Source organism: Pteropus medius, unplaced genomic scaffold, assembly GCF_902729225.1.
Source record: "Pteropus medius unplaced genomic scaffold, Ma_sr-lr_union100, whole genome shotgun sequence".
Lineage (NCBI taxonomy): Eukaryota > Metazoa > Chordata > Mammalia > Chiroptera > Pteropodidae > Pteropus > Pteropus medius.
Window position 1 is genome coordinate 8,353,205 of NW_024344378.1, and position 20,038 is coordinate 8,373,242.

General features: G+C 35.9%; 2 protein-coding genes across 4 annotated transcripts in view; one reads left to right on the plus strand and one right to left on the minus strand.

Annotated features, from left to right (window-relative positions):
• Nucleotides 1–15,267, plus strand: part of PDZD8 (PDZ domain containing 8) — a 65,558-nt gene extending 50,291 nt beyond the window's left edge. For both annotated transcript variants that reach the window (XM_039871085.1, XM_039871084.1), the window contains 2 exons: nt 6,455–6,617; nt 10,644–15,267. In XM_039871085.1, coding sequence (XP_039727019.1) covers nt 6,455–6,617; nt 10,644–12,847 — 2,367 coding nt within the window. In that variant the 3' untranslated portion in view covers nt 12,848–15,267. The remainder of the gene's footprint in view (nt 1–6,454; nt 6,618–10,643) is intronic.
• An 801-nt stretch (nt 15,268–16,068) lies between these two features.
• Nucleotides 16,069–20,038, minus strand: part of SLC18A2 (solute carrier family 18 member A2) — a 32,297-nt gene continuing 28,327 nt past the window's right edge. Inside the window, exon 16 of one of the 2 annotated variants that reach the window (XM_039871087.1) lies at nt 16,069–18,590. In XM_039871087.1, the coding sequence (XP_039727021.1) occupies nt 18,489–18,590 (102 nt within the window). In that variant the 3' untranslated portion in view covers nt 16,069–18,488. The remainder of the gene's footprint in view (nt 18,591–20,038) is intronic. The other variant, XM_039871086.1, reaches the window with a different exon arrangement.

A 20,038-nucleotide genomic window follows, 5' to 3' on the forward strand; every position in this document is an offset into this window, starting at 1 on the left:
GAAGATGAATTTAAGAACTAATAGCAGAAGTAGTACTTATATAAATCCTACATTTAAAGTGAAAGCTATTTCGTTGAAAGAAAATAAAACCTCCAAAAGAAAAAAGGCTATACAAGATAGAAAACATAATGATGCCCAGCTTTGCAAAGAATATTTATATATGTAGTCATAATATTGTAAATACTGTTCATTTTTAGCCTTTAGAATCAGTCAACTTTGACAGCTTAATTATACTTTGAACATGAATAGTTATCAACTTTGATGGTAGAGTTTAGAAGGTGGAAGGTATAAAGAGGAAAGATGAAGGGAGAGATAGAAGTCCTAATATCAAGGGGGATATTGTCTATATTGTCTATTGACGAAACAAGAAATACGAGTGTAGGGTTTTAAAGTTATAAAGAGGTTTATAGGGGAACTAAAAATAGTGATGTCATTCTACTGTAAATTGGGGAAAGGAGAATGGGCTGACATCCTTGTCTGTTAGAATAGGAAGTCAGCAGATTGTCTAAAATTTGATATATTAAAAAAATTTGTATTATCTAGAGAAAAGTAATCCCTATAACAGCTAAAAACAGAAACAGAGTTTAAAGGTGGTTGCTATGGCAATGGGAGTGGGGGGCTTGGAGAGACAGAACACTGTTGCCCTTTATTATAAGTGCTTTTGTTTAACTATATGCAAGTATTTGATAAAAATGCTTAAGTTTATTCTTTCTTGATTTAACAGTAAATAAAAATAAAAACTTGGGTTACATTTTCAAGTGTTTCTTTCTTTCAGGCACACTATTCTTTTTTATAATTATATCTGGTTTAATCCTGTATTTACAGTCTAGTAATACCAGTTATCTGTAGTTAAAAGTCAGTATGCATTTGCTTGACTTAAGTTAAATGGAAAAACTGTCTAAATGTTGCTCTCCTTCCTGATTGACTTAAAGACCATCTAAATTCATTTCAAGTTGTTTTATTAAATTAAGTATATTGGAAAATCAGGGGCTATCTGAATGAATTAGCAATGATCTGTATATTTAAGTATCTTAAGACAAAAATGGCATATTCAGGGTTTTCTTTGTTTTTGTTTTATTTAAGGCATAATTTAAATGCAGCAAATTCACTAGTGTACAGTTGGTTAATTTGGTAATTGTATAGTCATGTGACCTAAACTCCAATCAAGATATAGAATATTTCCATCACTTGAAAACTTGGTGCTACTTGCCCTCAATCTCCAGCTCCCGACTGCTAGCCCTTGACAAGGACTGATCTGCTGTCACTGTAATTTTGCCTTTCTTAGAATTTCATACAAATTGAATCATAGAGTGTACAGTCTTTTGTGTTTGACTCCTTTTATTCAGCATGTCTTTGAGATTTTTCTGTTGTATGTATTAATGTTTAATTTTTGTTGCTGAGTAATATTCCATTGCATCGTATGGATATACAAGTTTGATTATCAGTTCACCAATTGACCAATTCTTTTATGAATGATACTTTGTGAATATTTGCATATAAATCTTTGTGCTGACATGTTTTCTTTTCTTTTTGATAAAATACCTAAAAACAGGATTGTTAGGTCATGTTTTCAGTAAATGTATGTTTAACTTTAAGGGTATGTTTAACTTAATAAGAAATATGTGTTTCTGTAGTGATTAATTAAACATCTTTTAATATGCTTATTGGCCATTTATACATATATCTTCTTTTGTGAGTTGTCTATTCAAATATTTTGAACATTTTATCTGGTTGTTAGCCTCTTTGCTTGCTTAGTTGTAAGAATTCTTTATATATTGATGGATACAAAGTCTTTTTCCAAATCAGTGTTTTGCAGATATTTTCTCCCAGTCTGTGGCTTGTCTTTTCACTTCCTTAATGTGTCTTTTGAAGTGCAGAAGTTTTTAATTTTATGACATTCATTTTATAATTTTTTTATTATATAGATTATATTATTTGTGTCCTGTTTAAGAATCTTTGCCTAACTCAGTGAGGTTTTCTCCTATTTTTTATTCTATACATTTAATAGTTTTGGCCCTTAAGTTTAGGCTCATTTTTCTTTCCAAGTAAGTCTTTATGTAGTGAGGTAAGGGTTTAGTTTCCCATTTTTTTCCGCATTCAAACATCCAGTTGTTTCAGCATATCTTTTCTTACAGGAATTCGTCTAGCACCTTTGTTAAAAATCAATTGACCATATAAGCGTGGGTCTATTTCCGAACTGTCTATTTTGTTCCATTAATTTATATGTCTACCCTTAGGCCAATACCACACAGGCTTGGTTACTTGATAACATTGTATAGTAAGTCTTAGAATCTGGCAGTATAAGCTCTCCAGCCTTGTTCTATTTAAGGTTATATGGTTATTTTAGGTTCTTTACTTCCCCAAAGGCCTGAAAGGATTTTGATTGGGATCATATTGAATTTGTAGATTTGTGAGGAATTGGCATCTTAAAAATAGTGAGTTTTCCAGTCCATGAATATGGTATCTTTCTCCATCTATTTAGGTCTCCTTTAATTTCCCTTTGCAATATTTCATACTTTTATAGGTCTTGCACATCCTTCATTAAATTTAATCCTAAATATTCCGTTATTGTGAATTAATTTGGTTTCTTCTTTAATTTTCTAATTATTTGTTGCTAATATAGATTCATTTGTCTTTTGTATATTAACCTTGTAGTCTGTGACCTAATTTCACTTACTAATTCTAGTAATTATTTTATAGATTTCTTGGGATTATCCATGTATAGGATCTGCAAATAAAGACCATTTTTCTCCTCCTTTTCTAATCTTTATGCTTACTCTTTTTCTTACTTTATTACCTTGGCTATACCCTCTAGTACAATACTGAATTGAAATGTTAAGAGTAGAAATTCTTGCTTTGTTCCTGATCTTAGGGAGAAAACATTGAATCTTTCACCTTTGAGTATTTATGTTACCTACAGAATTTTGTAGGTGCCCATAATCAGGTTTAGGAGGTTCCCTTGTATTTCTAGTTTGCTAAGGGCGTTATCAGGAATGGTTAATGGATTTTTTTTTTTCAGCTGTGGAAATACTACATGGTTCTCTCCTTTGTTTTCTTAATATGATGAATTATATTGATTCCTGGCTGCTTGAATCAACCTTGAATTCCTGGAATTAACTCTACTTGGTTATGATTATTATCCTTTTTATATATTGTTGGATTGAATTCCCTAAAATTTTGCTAAGATTTTTGCATCCATGTTCAAACGGTACTATAGTTCTGCTTTCTTGTTTTGTGTTTGTCTGGATTTGGGAATTAGAGTAACGTTGACCGTAACACATGATTTGCGAAGTGTTCCCTCCTTCTCTATTGTTAAAAGATTCCAAGTAAGATTGTTTTCATTTCTTCCCTATTCACCAATGAAGCAGTCTAGACCTCGGTTTTGTTTGTTTTGTGGGGAGGTTTTTGAATTTGATGTATTTAATTGATATGTGGGGTATTCAAATTTTCAAATTTTCTGTCTTCTGGCTTGGTTTTTGTCATATGTATCTTTCAAAGCAATGTTTCCAGTTCATGTAGGTTGTCAAATGTATTGACATGAAATATGTCCGTGATATTGCCTTATTAATGTCAGTAGCTTCTGTAGTGATATTCCCCTCTTAATAATTTTGGTAATATGTTTTTTCTTTTTTCTTCATCAGTCTAGCTTAGAGGCTTCTCAGTTTTATTTATCAGTCCATTAAACTAGCTTTCATGATTTGTTTTATTTCCTATTTTGTTGACTTCTGCTCTTTAGGGTTTCTAATTTTTTAAGGTAGGAACGAAGATCACTAATTTTAGATTTTTTTCCTCCCCTAATATCAGCCTTTAAAGCTATAAATTCTCTCTAAACACTAGTTCACATCCCACAAATTTTGATAGGTTGTATTTTCATTATCATTCCAGTCAGAATATTTTAAATTTCCCTTCTGATTTCTTTGACTGTGAATTATTTAGAATTGTGCTGTTTTCCTTTCCAGATATTTGATCAGGTTTTCCTAGTTATCTTATTGTTAATTGATTTCCAATTTAATTCCATTCAGAGAGTATGCCTTGAATTTCAATCTTTTTAAATTTACCAACACTTGTTTTATGACCTAGCACATCCTGGTGAATTTACCATGTGCACTTGGAAAGAATGTATTCTGCCATTGTTAAGTATAGTGCTCCACAGATGTTCAGATCATCTGTGTCCTTGCTTATTGTTTCTAGTTATGTTGGTTTCTGAGAGAGGGGTGGAGAAACAGGTTACATCTCTAATGGGAGGTTTGGTAAAGTAATAACTGCAAAGGGATATACATAAAGGATAGGAGTAATTTGTGACTGTATTTTATAACCTACCACAGGGTTCATTTTAACTATTCTCTGTGCTTTTGTGTATATTTTTAATTTTCCATAGTCTTAAAAACCAAAACCTCTTGGGCAATGATGTCATATTTCAGGGAGTACATGCCACATGCCCCGCCAGCTATAGGAAGAGTATTTGGGATTTCTATTTCTATGTATTTCTACCTCCTCATTTAAAAGGTTTTCTGATGGTGTATGTTTTATAATGTATGGTATATACAATAGTCTTATAATTTTAAAATACAGATATATGCGTATGGAGGGGAATTATATAACCAGTGTGTATTTTTTGGCTATTCTTGTTTTTAAATGGTCTTGCCCCAGTGGAGATGTTAGTTTTGTTCCAAAAGTCACAGTATCATTTGGATGGTCTTGTAAACTTTAAATTTTTAAAATAACAAAATTTTTGAGAATAGTCATTTTTAAGTGCTTTGTTTCAGTAGGTTTTTAATTAAAAAGTGTTTTTATACTCTAACAAGGAAAGAAGTAAAATAAATGGTGCCAGGTTCTGTTGCCTGCTTAAGTATGAAATTAAGAGCATTTACTGGTAATAATTGGTGGTAAAAATTGGGGAGAAAGGGAAATAATTTAGTATTTGCCCTTACTAATTATTCTTACTGAAAACCTTCTCTCTTTTCCATCTAGAATGTATATTTCAAGGATCATTTGAAATAGGAAAATCAAAGGGAATAATATGATTGGTAGGCAGAAAATAAACTGAATTATCCAAAAACCTATACTAGCCTCAGTTCTCATCTCAACTCCATCCCTTCCATTCCACTTTAAGAATGAAGAATATATCACAAAAAATATTCCAAGTGTTGATTTTAAAATTTATACTACTCAGACCCATATAATTTAGGTTTTTATTCATTTGCTACCATTAGCTGTCTGATATCAGAAAAATTCACATTCTAAATTTTAGCTTTGGCACTCTTTATATTCAGAATATATTTGTGGATTTGAGAGAATGTGTTTTTAAAGGCTTTTGTTAACTGAAAAACACTTTTAACATTATAAGGTGATTATTTACTATATCATAAGGCAAGAATTAGATGTTTTTAGAGGTTTAAACATAAATGATTTTTGAAAGGGTTGTTTTGGAGGTTTTTTGGTAAACTTATAGGTAAACAAAAACTTGACTGCATTTCGCATTGAGTATAATATGATTAAGATTTTCCTTAATTTAAAAGCAACTTTACAAAATCTACTACACTCATATGAAAGAACAACTTCCAATAAAGGTGTTTTTTTTTGTTGTTTTGTTTTTTTTACCTGCCAACACCATTAGGTGGAAGAATTGAATTTATAGCTTTTAAATGGGATTTATATAATAAAGGAATACAAACAGTGATATATTTAGATATTAGCTGGTTTGGCAAAGTCTCTCATGAGATACCTTGAAGAACAGAGCTGAGAAATGTGGGCTGAATAATACAATTAGACTGATTTGTAATTTAGCTCAATAAACAGAGATTGAATTCTTGTCACCAGAGGGATGTGGCATTCTTTTTTTTTAAATCAGTGATTCGAATACAGACAGCATTTTTTTTTTTTTTATCACAGATATATGAATCTGGGATACATACTTCTGATAAATTGGATAACATTTTTATAGAAAACAAAATGATCTTGATGAGTTAGAACAGGATATCTCACTAACAAGATAACTCTTAATAAAACATAAATATCTCTTTGCCCCCCACAAAAAAATAAATAACAGAACACCATAAAAAACAGAGGTTCCAAAGAACATCTAATGACATAGATTATTCCCATTATATTTCCATTCATAATAGGATCTCAATTTCGTGTTAGATTGTTGATAGTGTAGTTCTAGATAATATGATTAGGAGTTGTTTTCATTTTGCCTTTCTGTTTATTTCCAGAATTTCCACAGTGAGCATGTATCTTCAATAAGAAACACTGAAGAAAGTGTTTTTTTGATGGCCCAAAGGTGCAGTCAGAGCACATGTTAATTCATATTGTTACAGTAAAGATTTCCTTCCTCCTTTGTAATAACAGTCACCTTAGTATAATTCAGCATCAACTGTAGTGTTCTCAGTGTGCTAATGTTTTCTTATTCCGCTCCTTTGAATCCGTTTTCATTTTTTTCTCTTTATCAAAGGTTGAATTAATAAAGGGGAATTTACAGAGTGTTGGACTTGCAGTTCGTCTTGTCCAGTCAACTGACGGGTATGCTGGGCATGTCATAGTTGAGACTGTGGCCCCAAACTCACCTGCTGCAATTGCAGATCTTCAGCGAGGAGATCGACTGATTGCTATTGGAGGTAATTATGCTAATATGCAATATACTTTACATTTACAGAGAAACCAGGGAGTAGATGTGGGAGTTTGGCTCTCTCTTCTTGTTTTTATAAGCACATGTTACTTTTATAATGCAAAGAAAGTAATAACTTTGTTTTAAAAATCTGAAGGAAGCCTTAAAAATTAATTTAAAATACATACGCCATTTTAGTCCTAATGAATAGATCTTTAAAAAACTTTAGACCAGTTTTCTATAACCTCTCTAATTTTCCCTTCCTTCCTACCTCTAATCCTGCTTTTTTACTGAATGTGAAAGAAAGGGAAAGTCAGCAGTTGTCTGTGTGATCATCACCATTTCTACTCTGAACCTAAAATTGATAGTATTGACACTACTACCCCTATCAATTAGGACTAGATAACGAGCGCGAGAGAGACTAATAGCACTTGTCTAAGAGGGCACACCTGAAGCTGCTCCATGGTCCCACATTGGTGGCCCCATATTATCCCTGACTGGCCAGCCATTTGTTATTAAGCTGTCATTCAGAGTGCAGCCCAAATTACTATCACTGGCAGAAAAATGTGTTACCTTCCTATTAATTGGATTAATAACAAAAATTCTGTTGATAGGCAGATTATTTGCTTGAATGTTTATGAATTAGCAGTAGGACTCACTGTGAGAAAAAAAGTCCAAACATTTTCAGACCCTTATAGTATGTGGCCCACCATTCTAGATTTAAAGGATTTCTTAAATACATGTTTGATCACAGTTATGCTTTTAAAGGCAATGTGGTATATTCTCTCACAGCTAAGACAATAACAAGGTAAATCAGTTCCTAAATCAAGGAGCAGTTATCCTTGGTTACATGTCAAAGAAACTCTGCCTTTGTTTCAAATCCATCATGGCAGTAAAATGAGAAAAATGATTTGGTTACACACCTAGAAGCCCAACTAAGTCAATATTTTCTCATGGAAATTTCTCTGATGATGGCATAAACAGCACTTCTCAAACGTTATTGTGTATTCCAATCACTTGGACATGGTGTTAAAATGTGGATTCTGATTCAGTAGATCTGGAGCAGGGCCTAAGATTCTGCATTTCTAACAGGTTTCCAGATGATGCTCTTGGTCCACAGACAGGATAACAAAGCCATGAAATAAACCTCATCTGTTACATCGTTGTTTAACGTACACATAACAGTTACTCTCCTTCAGCCAAAAACCACAATTTAGTATTAGTTTCTACACATATGCTTTTTTGGTTTTATCTACAGGATCAAATTTTTTTTCATGTCCTTTTTTGAAAAGTTTTTGTTTTTACACAGTGGTATTATCAAAAATAAATCAAGCAATATAAATGTATGCAGAGTGAAAAAACAAGTCACCCCTTCCTATCTAACATTTGTAAGAAAACATTGAGATAAAGGGCAGGTGTAGTACACGTTCATTTTTCTTATAGCTGTAATTTGTTTATATTGTATATACAATAACTTTTTAAATATTTAGTAATGGGATTGGTGACAGCTGAAATAAGATTGACAAAATTTGTTATATCTGAAGCTCAATGATGAAGTTTATTATACTAGTTCCTCTACCTTTTTGTATATTTCAAATATTCCAAAAGAAAAGGAATCCTGATTTGGCCAACCAGTCCTGAGAGGCACAGTAGCCATCTCCGCAAAGCTCCTGGTGATTGGGGAAGAGATGAGAGGAGGGCAGGTGTTAAATCACAAAGAATGGGTTTAGGTTGAGTTGAAGTTTTTGCCTACTACAGATCATTAGATGGACTTAGCTCTCATTTAGGCATATGTGAAACTACAGTTTTTCTGGGACATGGTGGTTAGTTAAGGCTGAGGGAATCATTTAGAGCCGTATGTGAAAGCTCTGGATTTCAGTGTGATGAATTTATAGGCTAAAGTTTTTAGAGCTGATGCTTTAGGAAAATTGGGGAGCAGTATATTTGGTGATTAAAATAAAGAAGGTGTGAGTGAGGAATCACAGTAAATCCAGTGATCAGGAAGAGCTGAACAGGAGATGAAAATGGACTGTAACTTCGACAGAATTGACAGCTGAGTGGATCTAGGGAGTCAGCTATCTCTGGGTTTCAACTCAGGTTAGCTGGGAGGGCAGCAAGCTGATTCACATGAGGACAGGAGGATGAGAAAGTCAAAGAGGGATTTTAACTACACTGAATTTGTAGTGTCTGATATCCCAGTGATATCCAGAAGTAGTTGGGAATGTAGGACAAGAGATGAGACCAAAGGAACAGTTGGTCCGTGAAACTACTGAAATGGATGTAATCCAGGGAGAGAGCAAAACAGAAAGCTAATGACAGAGAAAACTGTGGGAATGTTTGCATACGATGGGCATACATAGATGGAGAAAAAGCAAGCGGAGGGGAGATGGTCAGACCAAATTGTGCAGTATCATGAAAATCAAGGTTTTAAAAGGGAGGTTTTAAAACAGGAGGAAGGGAACCAAAACATGAGCAAGGATAATTGACGCCGCAAAGGGCTGAAGGAGACGTGGGGAGGGAGGAATCCAATAAGGCGATGTCATCTACAGAATAAAAGAGCAGGAAGGATGGGCTTCAGGGGAATAGGAAAGGTTTGAAGCTGGTGTTTTAGAAACTTAGTTATTTAGAGACTAATCAAAAGAATGCTAAAACAGCACTGAGTGCTTTGCTGCAGATGGAGAGCACAACTTGGTGCCAGACCAGGTGATAAGCTCGGAAGAAAAGGGAGATGGTGGGGCTAGCAAAGCTGGGGATCAGAGAGAGGTAGATAGGAATGGAAAGGGCTAGGGCAAAAGAATTGAAAATCTTGCTGTAAATATCATTGAAATCTTGAAACTGAGGTCATGGAGAACAGCAAATGTTATCAGACCAGCTGGATCATGAGAGCAAGGGAGGGATGATTAGATCTGAAAATTTTACCTCAGAACAGATTCAGGTAGCCGACAGGACTGTAAGAGGTGGAAAATAGATTGCGATCAGAGGTTACTTTCCAAGTGAAAGATCTCTGCTGTGGACAAGTTCCAAGTGATGACCAGATCTAGACCATGGTCTTACCTGGGCAGTCGAAGTAGGAGAGGCTATAGGTTGAGGAACTCTGAAGTCAGGTTATTAGTTGGGGCTGATGTTACTTTATTTAGGATGGTCCTAAGACCCCTTCTCACCTTTATCTGAGTCCTACAGAAAGGGATAGCCTGGGTAAGTACTATTTTGGGGAGGGTAGAGAGAGGGCAGGAAACAAACAGAGCCTCTAAATGAGACACCTAGAAGATCTCTAGAAGAATATACCAGAAGCCACTGGCTTTAATTTCCTCAGGGAAGGGACAATATGCCTAGGAGATAGAGGTAGAAGGGAGATTTTTCACAGTATATCTTTCTGTACCTTTTGAATTTTGAACTGTTAATGTAACACTTATTAGACAATAATAAAATGAAAACTTAAGGTAGGTATTATTGATTTAGATGCAGATAGTAACAAACTTGTTTAACTTTAAAACAACTTATGCCTTCCTTGTTCTTTCTGGTCCTGAAAAGGATTCGTTTGATGGGTAGTGCTAATAAAAACAATCTATAAGAGTCCACCATTCATCTCGTAATTCGAATCATTGACCACATAGCTTGTAATCCCTGACATTCTGGGATTTCCTTCAGTAGGATCAGTTTCTCATCATTCTAAGTCTGGTTTAACCATTAATAAAATCCTTTCAATAGGTCTCACTCTGCTCACTTAAATTGAGAAATAATATCATTTAAACTTAGGAATGGAAAGCAATTAGGAGTTAGCAGCTTGGCACATCCGTTTAAGGATTTTCATGTCATCATTTGGTTTGAAAAGGTAAACATTTCTAGGACATCAGTACATTTAAGGGTTTTATAATCAGTACACTAATGCATCCAAAAGCCAATAATATATTTAGGATGTTTCCTTATTACTTTTTCATTAGTGAACGAAGCATGAATTAATTATAATTATTTTTAGCAATTGAGGTGATTTTTATTGTAGTAATTTATGTCTTCCCTTTTAAAAATCTTAAAACAGGAGTGAAAATCACATCCACACTGCAAGTGTTGAAGCTTATCAAGCAGGCTGGTGACCGAGTCTTGGTGTATTATGAAAGGCCTGTTGGCCAGAGTAATCAAGGTACAGTGCTGCAAGATAATTTTGGACAGTTGGAAGAAAACTTTCTGTCAAGCTCATGCCAACCAAATTACGAAGAGGAAGCAACTGGGTTGGCAGTAGATACTGAAAACAGAGACCTGGATTCTGAATTTGAAGACTTGGCAAGTGACGTCAGAACACAAACTGAGTTCAGAGAGGAGGCGCAGTCAGTAAGTCATAGTCCTAAACGTACTCCAACAACACTTTCCGTTAGACCCCTTGGAACGGTATCACCAGTTTTAAACCGTAAATTAGTTGTAGGAAGTCACCCACCACCACCAAAACTTCCATCCAAAGAAGGAAATAAGCCCTTAGCCCTAAAACCTGAGATAACAGACCCAGCACAAGTGTCAAAACCCACCCAAGGATCCACTTTCAAACCACCTGTGCCACCACGACCACAAGTGAAAGTTCCTTTGCCTTCTGCTGATGTCCCAAATCAGGTGGAACCAGACGTTCTTGCTGAAAAGCCAGAAAAGGTACTGCCTCCTCCTCCTGCAGATAAACCTGCTGAAAAGCAAGCAAAAAATATAGAAAACATAGAAGATGTAGCTGCAACTAAGCAGTTTTTAGCAAAACAGGAAGTGGCAAGAGACTTAACTTCAGAGAGTTCCTGCCCTCCTAAGGACAGTTCAGATGACCCTCAGACATGGGAATCATCAGAAATTCCTTATCGTAATAAGCTAGGAAAATGGACAAGAGCCGGAGCAGCCTGTCTCTTTGACATAGAAGCCTGCCACAGATACTTAAACATTGCGCTGTGGTGCAGGGATCCTTTCAAGTTAGGGGGGCTCACCTGTTTGGGGCACGTTAGCCTAAAACTCGAAGAGGTGGCTTTAGGGTGCCTCGCTACATCAAACATGGAGTACCTTTCCAAGTTCAGGCTGGAAGCGCCATCACCTAAAGCCATGGTCACGAGAACCGCACTACGCAATCTGAGCATGCAAAAGGGATTCAATGACAAATTTTGCTTTGGTGATATAACTATTCACTTCAAATATTTGAAAGAAGGAGAACCAGACCACCCTATAGTTACTAACTTGGAGAAAGAAAAAGAACTTCACTTGGTCGAAGAGGTTCCTGCCTTAGCGAAAGAGGAGCAGCACTGTGTTGGACAGATGGGTTTAACAGAAAATAAACACAGTTTCCAGGATACTCAGTTCCAGAACCCAACTTGGTGTGATTACTGCAAGAAAAAAGTCTGGACTAAAGCCGCTTCCCAGTGTATGTTCTGTGCTTATGTTTGCCATAAAAAATGTCAGGAAAAGTGTCTAGCGGAGACGCCTCTTTGTGGAGCAACTGATAGGCGGATAGACCGGGCCCTGAAAAACCTCAGGCTGGACGGACAAGACACCCTCTTAGGCCTGCCTCCTCGTGCTGATGCTGAAGCCAGCAAGTCAGTCAATAAAACAACAGGCTTGACGAGACATATTATCAATACTAGTTCTCGTTTGTTAAACTTGCGTCAGGCCTCTAAAACTCGCCTTGCTGAACCAGGAACTGATCTAGTGGAACCTTCACCAAAACACACACCCAACACGTCAGACAATGAAGGCAGTGACACAGAGGTCTGTGGTCCAAACAGTCCTTCTAAACGGGGAAATAACACAGGAATAAAGTTAGTGAGAAAGGAGGGTGGTCTGGATGACAGCGTCTTCATCGCAGTTAAAGAAATTGGTCGTGACCTGTACAGGGGTTTGCCCACAGAGGAAAGGATCCAGAAACTAGAGTTCATGCTTGATAAACTGCAGAATGAGATCGATCAAGAGTTGGAACATAATAATTCCCTTGTTAGAGAAGAAAAAGAGACAACCGACACAAGGAAAAAATCCCTTCTTTCTGCAGCTTTGGCTAAATCAGGTGAAAGACTACAGGCTCTAACACTTCTTATGATCCACTACAGAGCAGGCATTGAAGATATCGAATCTTTAGAAAGTTTGTCTTTAGACCAGCATGCCAAAAAAATAAGCAAGTACACAGATGATACAGAAGAAGATCTTGATAATGAAATAACCCAACTAATAGACTCTCAGCCATTCAGCAGCATATCAGATGACTTATTTGGCCCAGCCGAGTCTGTGTAACAAACAGTCTATTTAAACTTTGAGGTGTTGAGAAAGTTTGATCTAACGTACCACAGATACAACCACGTTTAAACCCTCTAATAACGCACTTCGGCCTGCTTCTCCACCGTTCTTTGCTTATGTAAGAAGAATGGAAAGGTGGTTTTTCAGCAAAAACATGACCGGCTCACGAAATTGGTTGTTTCAGATTGCATTTATAGCTATGCTTTTTGGGTTTATACTGGGAATTTATTTTTACTAATTTATTTTTAACTTTTTCTAATTATGGAATTATGTAAGCTAACTTTTCCTGTTTATGTATGTGATGTCTAGTGCTACTTACCGTCCTCTGAGTTTTTGAATGAGTGTTAAATAGGATACTGTCCAGATTCTCATAATATTTTTATTTCTATCATGGTTATAACCAATCTGCTGCATGCCTGAGCCGACAGCAGCAATCATTGAGGGAGCAGGTTTGACTCTTTGTGTTATGAAATTTGTCATCTCTACTCGAGATTTTTATGATTTGGGGGTTTTGGAGGTGCTTTTTGTTTTGTTTTTGCCAAATGTAACATAAAAGCAGACACTGGTTTTAGTCAGTTATGCTGATTTAGTAAAAAAAAAAATTTCATATATCGTTTGCTTCCTATGCCTCTGAAATTTTTTTCTGGAGTTTTTATGCAGTTGAAATATAGGAAGAATATAGTGATAATTTGAAGAGCTTGCATTGAAAAACAGTGTCATAGGGAATAAAGAATGCAGTTGGTAAAGAAGTTTGTAGAGAGGATAATGAGATTACTAAAAAAGAGTAATCAGTAGGATTATAATCTTTCAAAATGTTGCTTTCCTTTTAAATGGAATTTCTAAACATTGATTACTTTTCATTTGCAGTTCTCCCTAGGAAGTAAAGCATGTGCAAGGATATTTAAAGTTTCAGAGGACTGTTCTTAAAATGACTGTTAACTGATTTGGGCTGATTTTAGGAACATTTTCATGCAGGAGAATGTGAAAAAGAGGGATCATGCAAAATAAGTGTATTGCTTTGACATCCTGTAGGCTTAAATGAACAGTGATCATTCTGAATGTTTCTGGAGCTCAGACGATCTTAATACATTTAAAAAAACAGACAGTATAGATCTATAGGAATGGGGACCAGTTCTCTTAAAATGAAGATCTATTGATGTTTGGTTCTTCATGTGGATCCCAGTAACACGTGACTGAGGGAAACCCTGTGAGCGTGATCTCTGTGGTATACCGTAAAGCCTGGCCTGTCATACGCCTATAAAATATGGATACGTTTTTCCCCTTTTGTAGGTAACTACTATGATAATTGATATATAGTGAAACTGATATGAATTTAAAGCGAGATGGGACAGCTTATATGGTGGACAGGAAAAGGCATCGTAGAATTAATAGTAAGGGTTCTGGCCCATGTCCATAACCCTGGATGCCATACAAGAGTTTTAAGTTCAGGCTCTTCCACTGGCCATGAATGAACCATGTAACTATAGACAAGCCACAGAAAGGCTCCATGTTGCAGTCTCCCCAGCTCTGAAGTAGGAATAAACAAGATTAACTACCTCACAGGATTGTTGTGAGGGAAACAACAGCATAATTGCAAAAGTGCTCTGTTCAGTAAAAAGCTATTCACATCAAAGGTATGACTTACATGGATGATAAAAAAAAAGGTTTTTGAGGGTAGAAAAGTTATTCCATTTTTAAAATCAATAGCCAATTCTCATTTCTGTCAGTAAGTGAAATATTAGGAACCTACTTTCTTGACCAATAACGAAAATATATCTGTGTGTACCCTTTTTTTTGTTGTTTAAGCATGCTTGCATTTTAAGAGAACACTGCTATAGAAGTCTTTATACACAAAATTCTCTGAAAGCTAAAATGCTGTTCTGTAACATATGCTTGAAATAATCTGCCCAGTTTAATAACCAACTTTCATCTTATTATAAAAAACAACTTACCATTGGTAACCTGGAAGGCAGAGTGTCTGTAAGTGGCCAGTGTTTATGGATCATACCATGGAAGTTTTAGTGACATCCAAGCATGCTGCTGAAACTGATGCACTTGAAAGAGCTGTAGAAATAATGCAAAACTTTGGTTTCATAAAAAAAATACTCATGTTTTAAAAGTATTTAATTCTGTAGAACCACAATTATGGAAAGCTCGGTAATGCTGCTAACTATATTTGTAAAATATACCTTTAATGTAGTGCAATATTTTTATATATATATATTGGGAGAAGCAGTAGAGGCATCACAGCTGTACCTTAGTGCAGGCGGGGACACTCCAAATGGCCTAGGGGGATAGTAAGGTCTAAGGCTTCAATGAAAACAGTTGTATTATATTACATTCCTGATGTAATCTTGCTGCCATGCTATGTTATCAATAGCTTAAAAATAATAAATAAAAACTACCACAGAAAACAAGAATATCTTCATTTGATGACATCTGAAAAAGGTGATTGCTGCACCTCTGTGGAATTGTCACCTCGTATAATTTGGCCACGTAAACAACCTTAACAGTCCATTTCTGCCAAACAAAATTGCTATTTTGAAAATTGCATAAAAGCATTAAATTTTGGTTTTGCTGGTATTTAAGCTTTGAAGTACAGATTCATGGATTTGCCTCTGCTACTTATTAGTTATTGGACTATTTAAAGTGTATTTTCTATATTTAATGATTGGGTTAGACAGTCAAGCTGAGCAACATTTTAGCCGGTTTTAGAATCAGATTAATATGCTACATTTCTTAATGTTAGACCTCATATTCTTCCATATCAGAACTAGTTGAATACCGTGGCCATTTGGGATTTTTAGAAAAGAAAACACAAGCTAAAAATTTGAGGGTACTGTCAAGTTCTAAATTTAAGTATATCTGAATTTGTTTTGAGGAAATTTGAAAATATTTGGCTCTAATAGTAAGATAATAAAGATAATAAAATCTCAAGTCCCCTAAAAAGTGAATAAATTTAAAATCCCTTTAAAAATGTATCGTCTTTATTACTAAATTGAGATAATAGCTTTCCTTTTAAAAAGGAGGGGAAGGAGGGTTCCCCTAATTCTTTTTAAACCATGGATGCCTTTTAAGATCTGATTAAAACTCTGGACTCTCACCCCTAAAAGACAGACACATGGCACACCCTAAGTTTTATGGGACTTCAGGGGCCCAGGGGCCCACTGTATCAAATGGCTGCATAGTTTAGTTTATTTTCATCAGATATACTTGTTTACAGCAATCAGGAAAATAATACAACTTTAGAGATGCAAGAATAATTTACTGAATTTTTTCACACTGACAACATGTGACTAGTTACGTATTTCAATTTAAAACATTTTTCAAAGCCAAAATGTATGGTTCAAACTAACCTGGAGTGGATTTTACCTGATGCCCGAAAGCAGAGAAGAATAGTTTGTAATTAAATTTCCACAGTCAAAACAATGCCTTCTTATGTATTTGACTCCAACGACAATGTCTGGTTTATAAAGGAATACAAATAGGCACAGCGGTGTTCAGAAGATTTATTAACTAGCTAAAACATGACTTAGGCAGATACACTTAGCAGTCAAAAGAAAATTAAATATTCATTGCTACCTCATTAAGGTTTTTGTATCTGTTTGCCAGGTACAAACATTAAAACCACCTCTGCTCAAAAAAAATGTCCAGAGAGCTATATGTTCTTTGTTCTGACACACATTTAAAAAATAAAACCTTTTCAGTCTTGCTAACCCCATATAAAAGGCCTTACAATTTTCCCTCCCCGCTCATACAACTGATCTCTTTTGCTCCCAAAACAGTTCTGAAAAACTCAACAAATCTTTTATCTCTAGGGATCGACAGCAGGCATGCCGTTGCCAGTCATTCTTGAAAAGACCAAAGCCTTAAAGGCAAAAATAAAATGGGAATAAATTATATGGTTTTGGGGGCAGGAGAACTACAAATCCACTAATAGAATTGATTTGTAGCGCTTTCTTTTGTAAGGCTCTCCCCCGTGGAGTAGAGAACCACCTGCCTCCAAAGCCATCCTCCCAAGTCTCGGACTTGATTAAGTTGCCAGATAGAAATATGTGAGCGGGAAGCTTGTTTGCTTCCAACACACTGCACACGACAACCAGACTTCAAGTCATTCAGAGCCCCACAGAAAAGCTTCATAAAGCAAGTGGATATGAAGTATTAGCTAGCTTTCCTAGAGAATTAAAGTTCTAAAGTTCTTTGCTCCTTGTCCAAGTTAACAAACAATTTTAGCTTAAAGGACTGACATTAGCTAATTTTTGTTTACAATTACAGAATTAACAAGTATTTGAGACATTCCACACTATCTTCACACTCCATATCTCATACAAAACCTCATGTAAACTGACAATGTTCACTAACACAGTATTTGCTGTTACATTGAAAAGGCACATCAATGTTGTCATGCTTAGAAAAACTACGTTACACAGCACTAGATGATACAGTAATACATAGACGTTTTTAGATGTTCATTTTTTTCTGCCTGTGAAAAGGGGTGTGTCCTGACTACCCTATTACTTTTACCTGTTTTCCTAACATGATTCAAGATACAGTTTCAGTCCTCCTTCACCTTCATTTAAAATTTGTTTTCACATTGATGTGAACTTTCAGAAGTCTAGAAAATAATAGTTTCAGACAACTCAAAATTAATCTCTAGAAAACACTTGGATGACCTCCAAACAGGTCAAAGATATAGTCTGATTTTTTTTATATCATAGCAGTTAGCCTTTTAAATTTCTTTTCTAAAACTTGGGACTAGATGTTGATATAATCTATGCTTAACAACCTTGACAGTATAAGGTACATCTACTCAATTTTCTTTCATCCAGTAAGACAAGTATATATCTTAAAGGGAAAGCTGCTAGTTGTTCCTGACTATCCATTCAGGTGCTTTTCTCTGCTTTCAGAACATTTACTGTTTTTCTCTTATTGTCCTTCATGTCTGCTGCCAACCACATGACATGTAAACATTTAATTTACAACCACCTGTTTCCACGTAGATGATTACATACAGGTAACTAATGCCAGCTAAGATTTATGAATAAATCCAAAAGATGACTGACTCATGTTCTTGTCCTCTGCACTTGAGATAACTAGCTTTTAACTCAAATATATTGATGATAATTACAAGTCGACTAACTCAACACTCAGTGTCACTACATAGCACATGCCGTCTTACTTGATTCTGTTTTTCTGACTTCCTTCTAGTTTCTTATTGTTGGAAGTGTCTCAGAGATAATGTGTGTTTTAGTTTTAAACACTCATTACCAATATTCAGAAAAAAATATAAGATTTTTTTGCCCAAGTGTTCGTGAATGTAAGTTAAAAAATTATATTTGATTTGGATTCAAATATTTATAGATTTACACTATATCTATTTCGTCAAAATATATTGTATAATATTTAATAAAACCAAATACATAAAATAAAGTTTTCAACACTTTATACAAACCCCTAGAAAAGCTGCTTTTTCTTTATAAGGCTGTTGGCAATCAATCATAACCATGGAAAATAATAACCTTTGGTTGTTTTACTCTTTCACCAGGGATGAATGGTATGACGAAGACAGTTCTGGATGGGTCGTTTCACTGGAAACACAGTTTTATACAATTAAATACTTTGATGACTTTTGAGGGTCTCAGTCACTTTCAGTGTCTTCATCACCTAGTGGATACGACTGGATGTTATTCTGAGTGTACATTTTTGTTTTAATGGGGCAGTTGTGATCCATGAGAATAGCCTAAAAGAGAGCAAAGTGCAGATAGTTAACTTCCTATTTCATAAAGATGGTTTTAATATACCATTTTTAAGGATTACTGCTTTGAAAGCTATATATGTGTGTGTGTGTGTGTGTATGTGTATATATATATAATATATTATATATATATAATATATATATATAGTACCACCCATTATTAACCAGTCATTTGGTGCCATTGCCAGGTGCCTGGCCCAGAAATCCTAGAGTGCTACACTCTGTGAAAACTTCAGGGGGTAGGACACAGCAGAAGCATTCTCTGCAGTACTTTCATGATACCTGCCAGGGGCCATAAGTCGATTCTGGGGAGCCTGTAAACTACGAAGAAAGGGGTATGGAAGTTAGGCTTAGGAAAAGTTATACTTAGAATTTTAGATTCGGATGGGGGAGTTCCTAGAGGTCACCCAATCCAACTTCTGTTCACAGACTTCCTTGTGGCAACAATAAGGGACGTGCTCTCTCAATGAGGTGCGCTCTTGTGTTAGAAACGTACCTAAGGCTGGACTAGAGCCTGTCTCCCCTGTTTCCGTTTGTGGATCCAGTTCTGATTCCAGCCATCTTCACAGACTGCCCTTACAATATTTTAAGACCATTGCATAGACCCCTTAAACTTCCCTAAATATCACAGGGCCCTTATCTTTTCAAAAATGGCCCTTCCAGAGCACCTCGCGCCGATTCCTGGCTGCCCTCCTCATGCTCAAGTGTATGATTTAAAAATATATACATTCCTCTTGTGAACATAAACATCTCGTGCCCTCTCTTGTTACTGAAAATTAAAAAACAATTGGTCAGTTGATCAGCACTTGAGTCATTATTCCTCCTGGAAGTGTACAGACCACGCATGTTGTCTGATAATACAGCTGATGCTTATCATACCAGGACCATGCGAAGCAATATCAAGTTAACGATAACCCTGTGTGTTAGGTGGTAACCCTCCGTGTAGGCAGAGAGGTTAAAGAACTTGACCAAGGGATGTACAGCTAGACGGGGGCAGGTGTGAGTCCAGGCAGCCTGATGCCAAGGTCTACCCTTGAGCAGCACTCCACGGCACAGTCAGGGGTGCGAAGGACGCCAGGGGGACACTCGGACAACCGAAATGAATTCCCATCGGGTTATGTCTTTTGGAGTTTCCTTCCACGTAAACTATTCCCCTAATACCTTTCTGTGCAGTTTGAAAATCTAAATGGAAACATTTACGTGGATTAAAATTTATGTCACACAGGCCTAGTGCAGCCTTTCGGTGTTTGTTAGCTTCTCCTCCCATTTTTTTGTCCCACAGACTTGATAAGCTTTTATGACCCCAATCAGTGCTTAATCCACTTGTCATTGCCCAAGAAATTCTAAAATGATCTGCCTGTGTGACATGTTAAGGTAAGGACATCCCTGACTCACTAAGTTAGGCTGCCGGCTCAAGTTCTCAGTTGCAAATT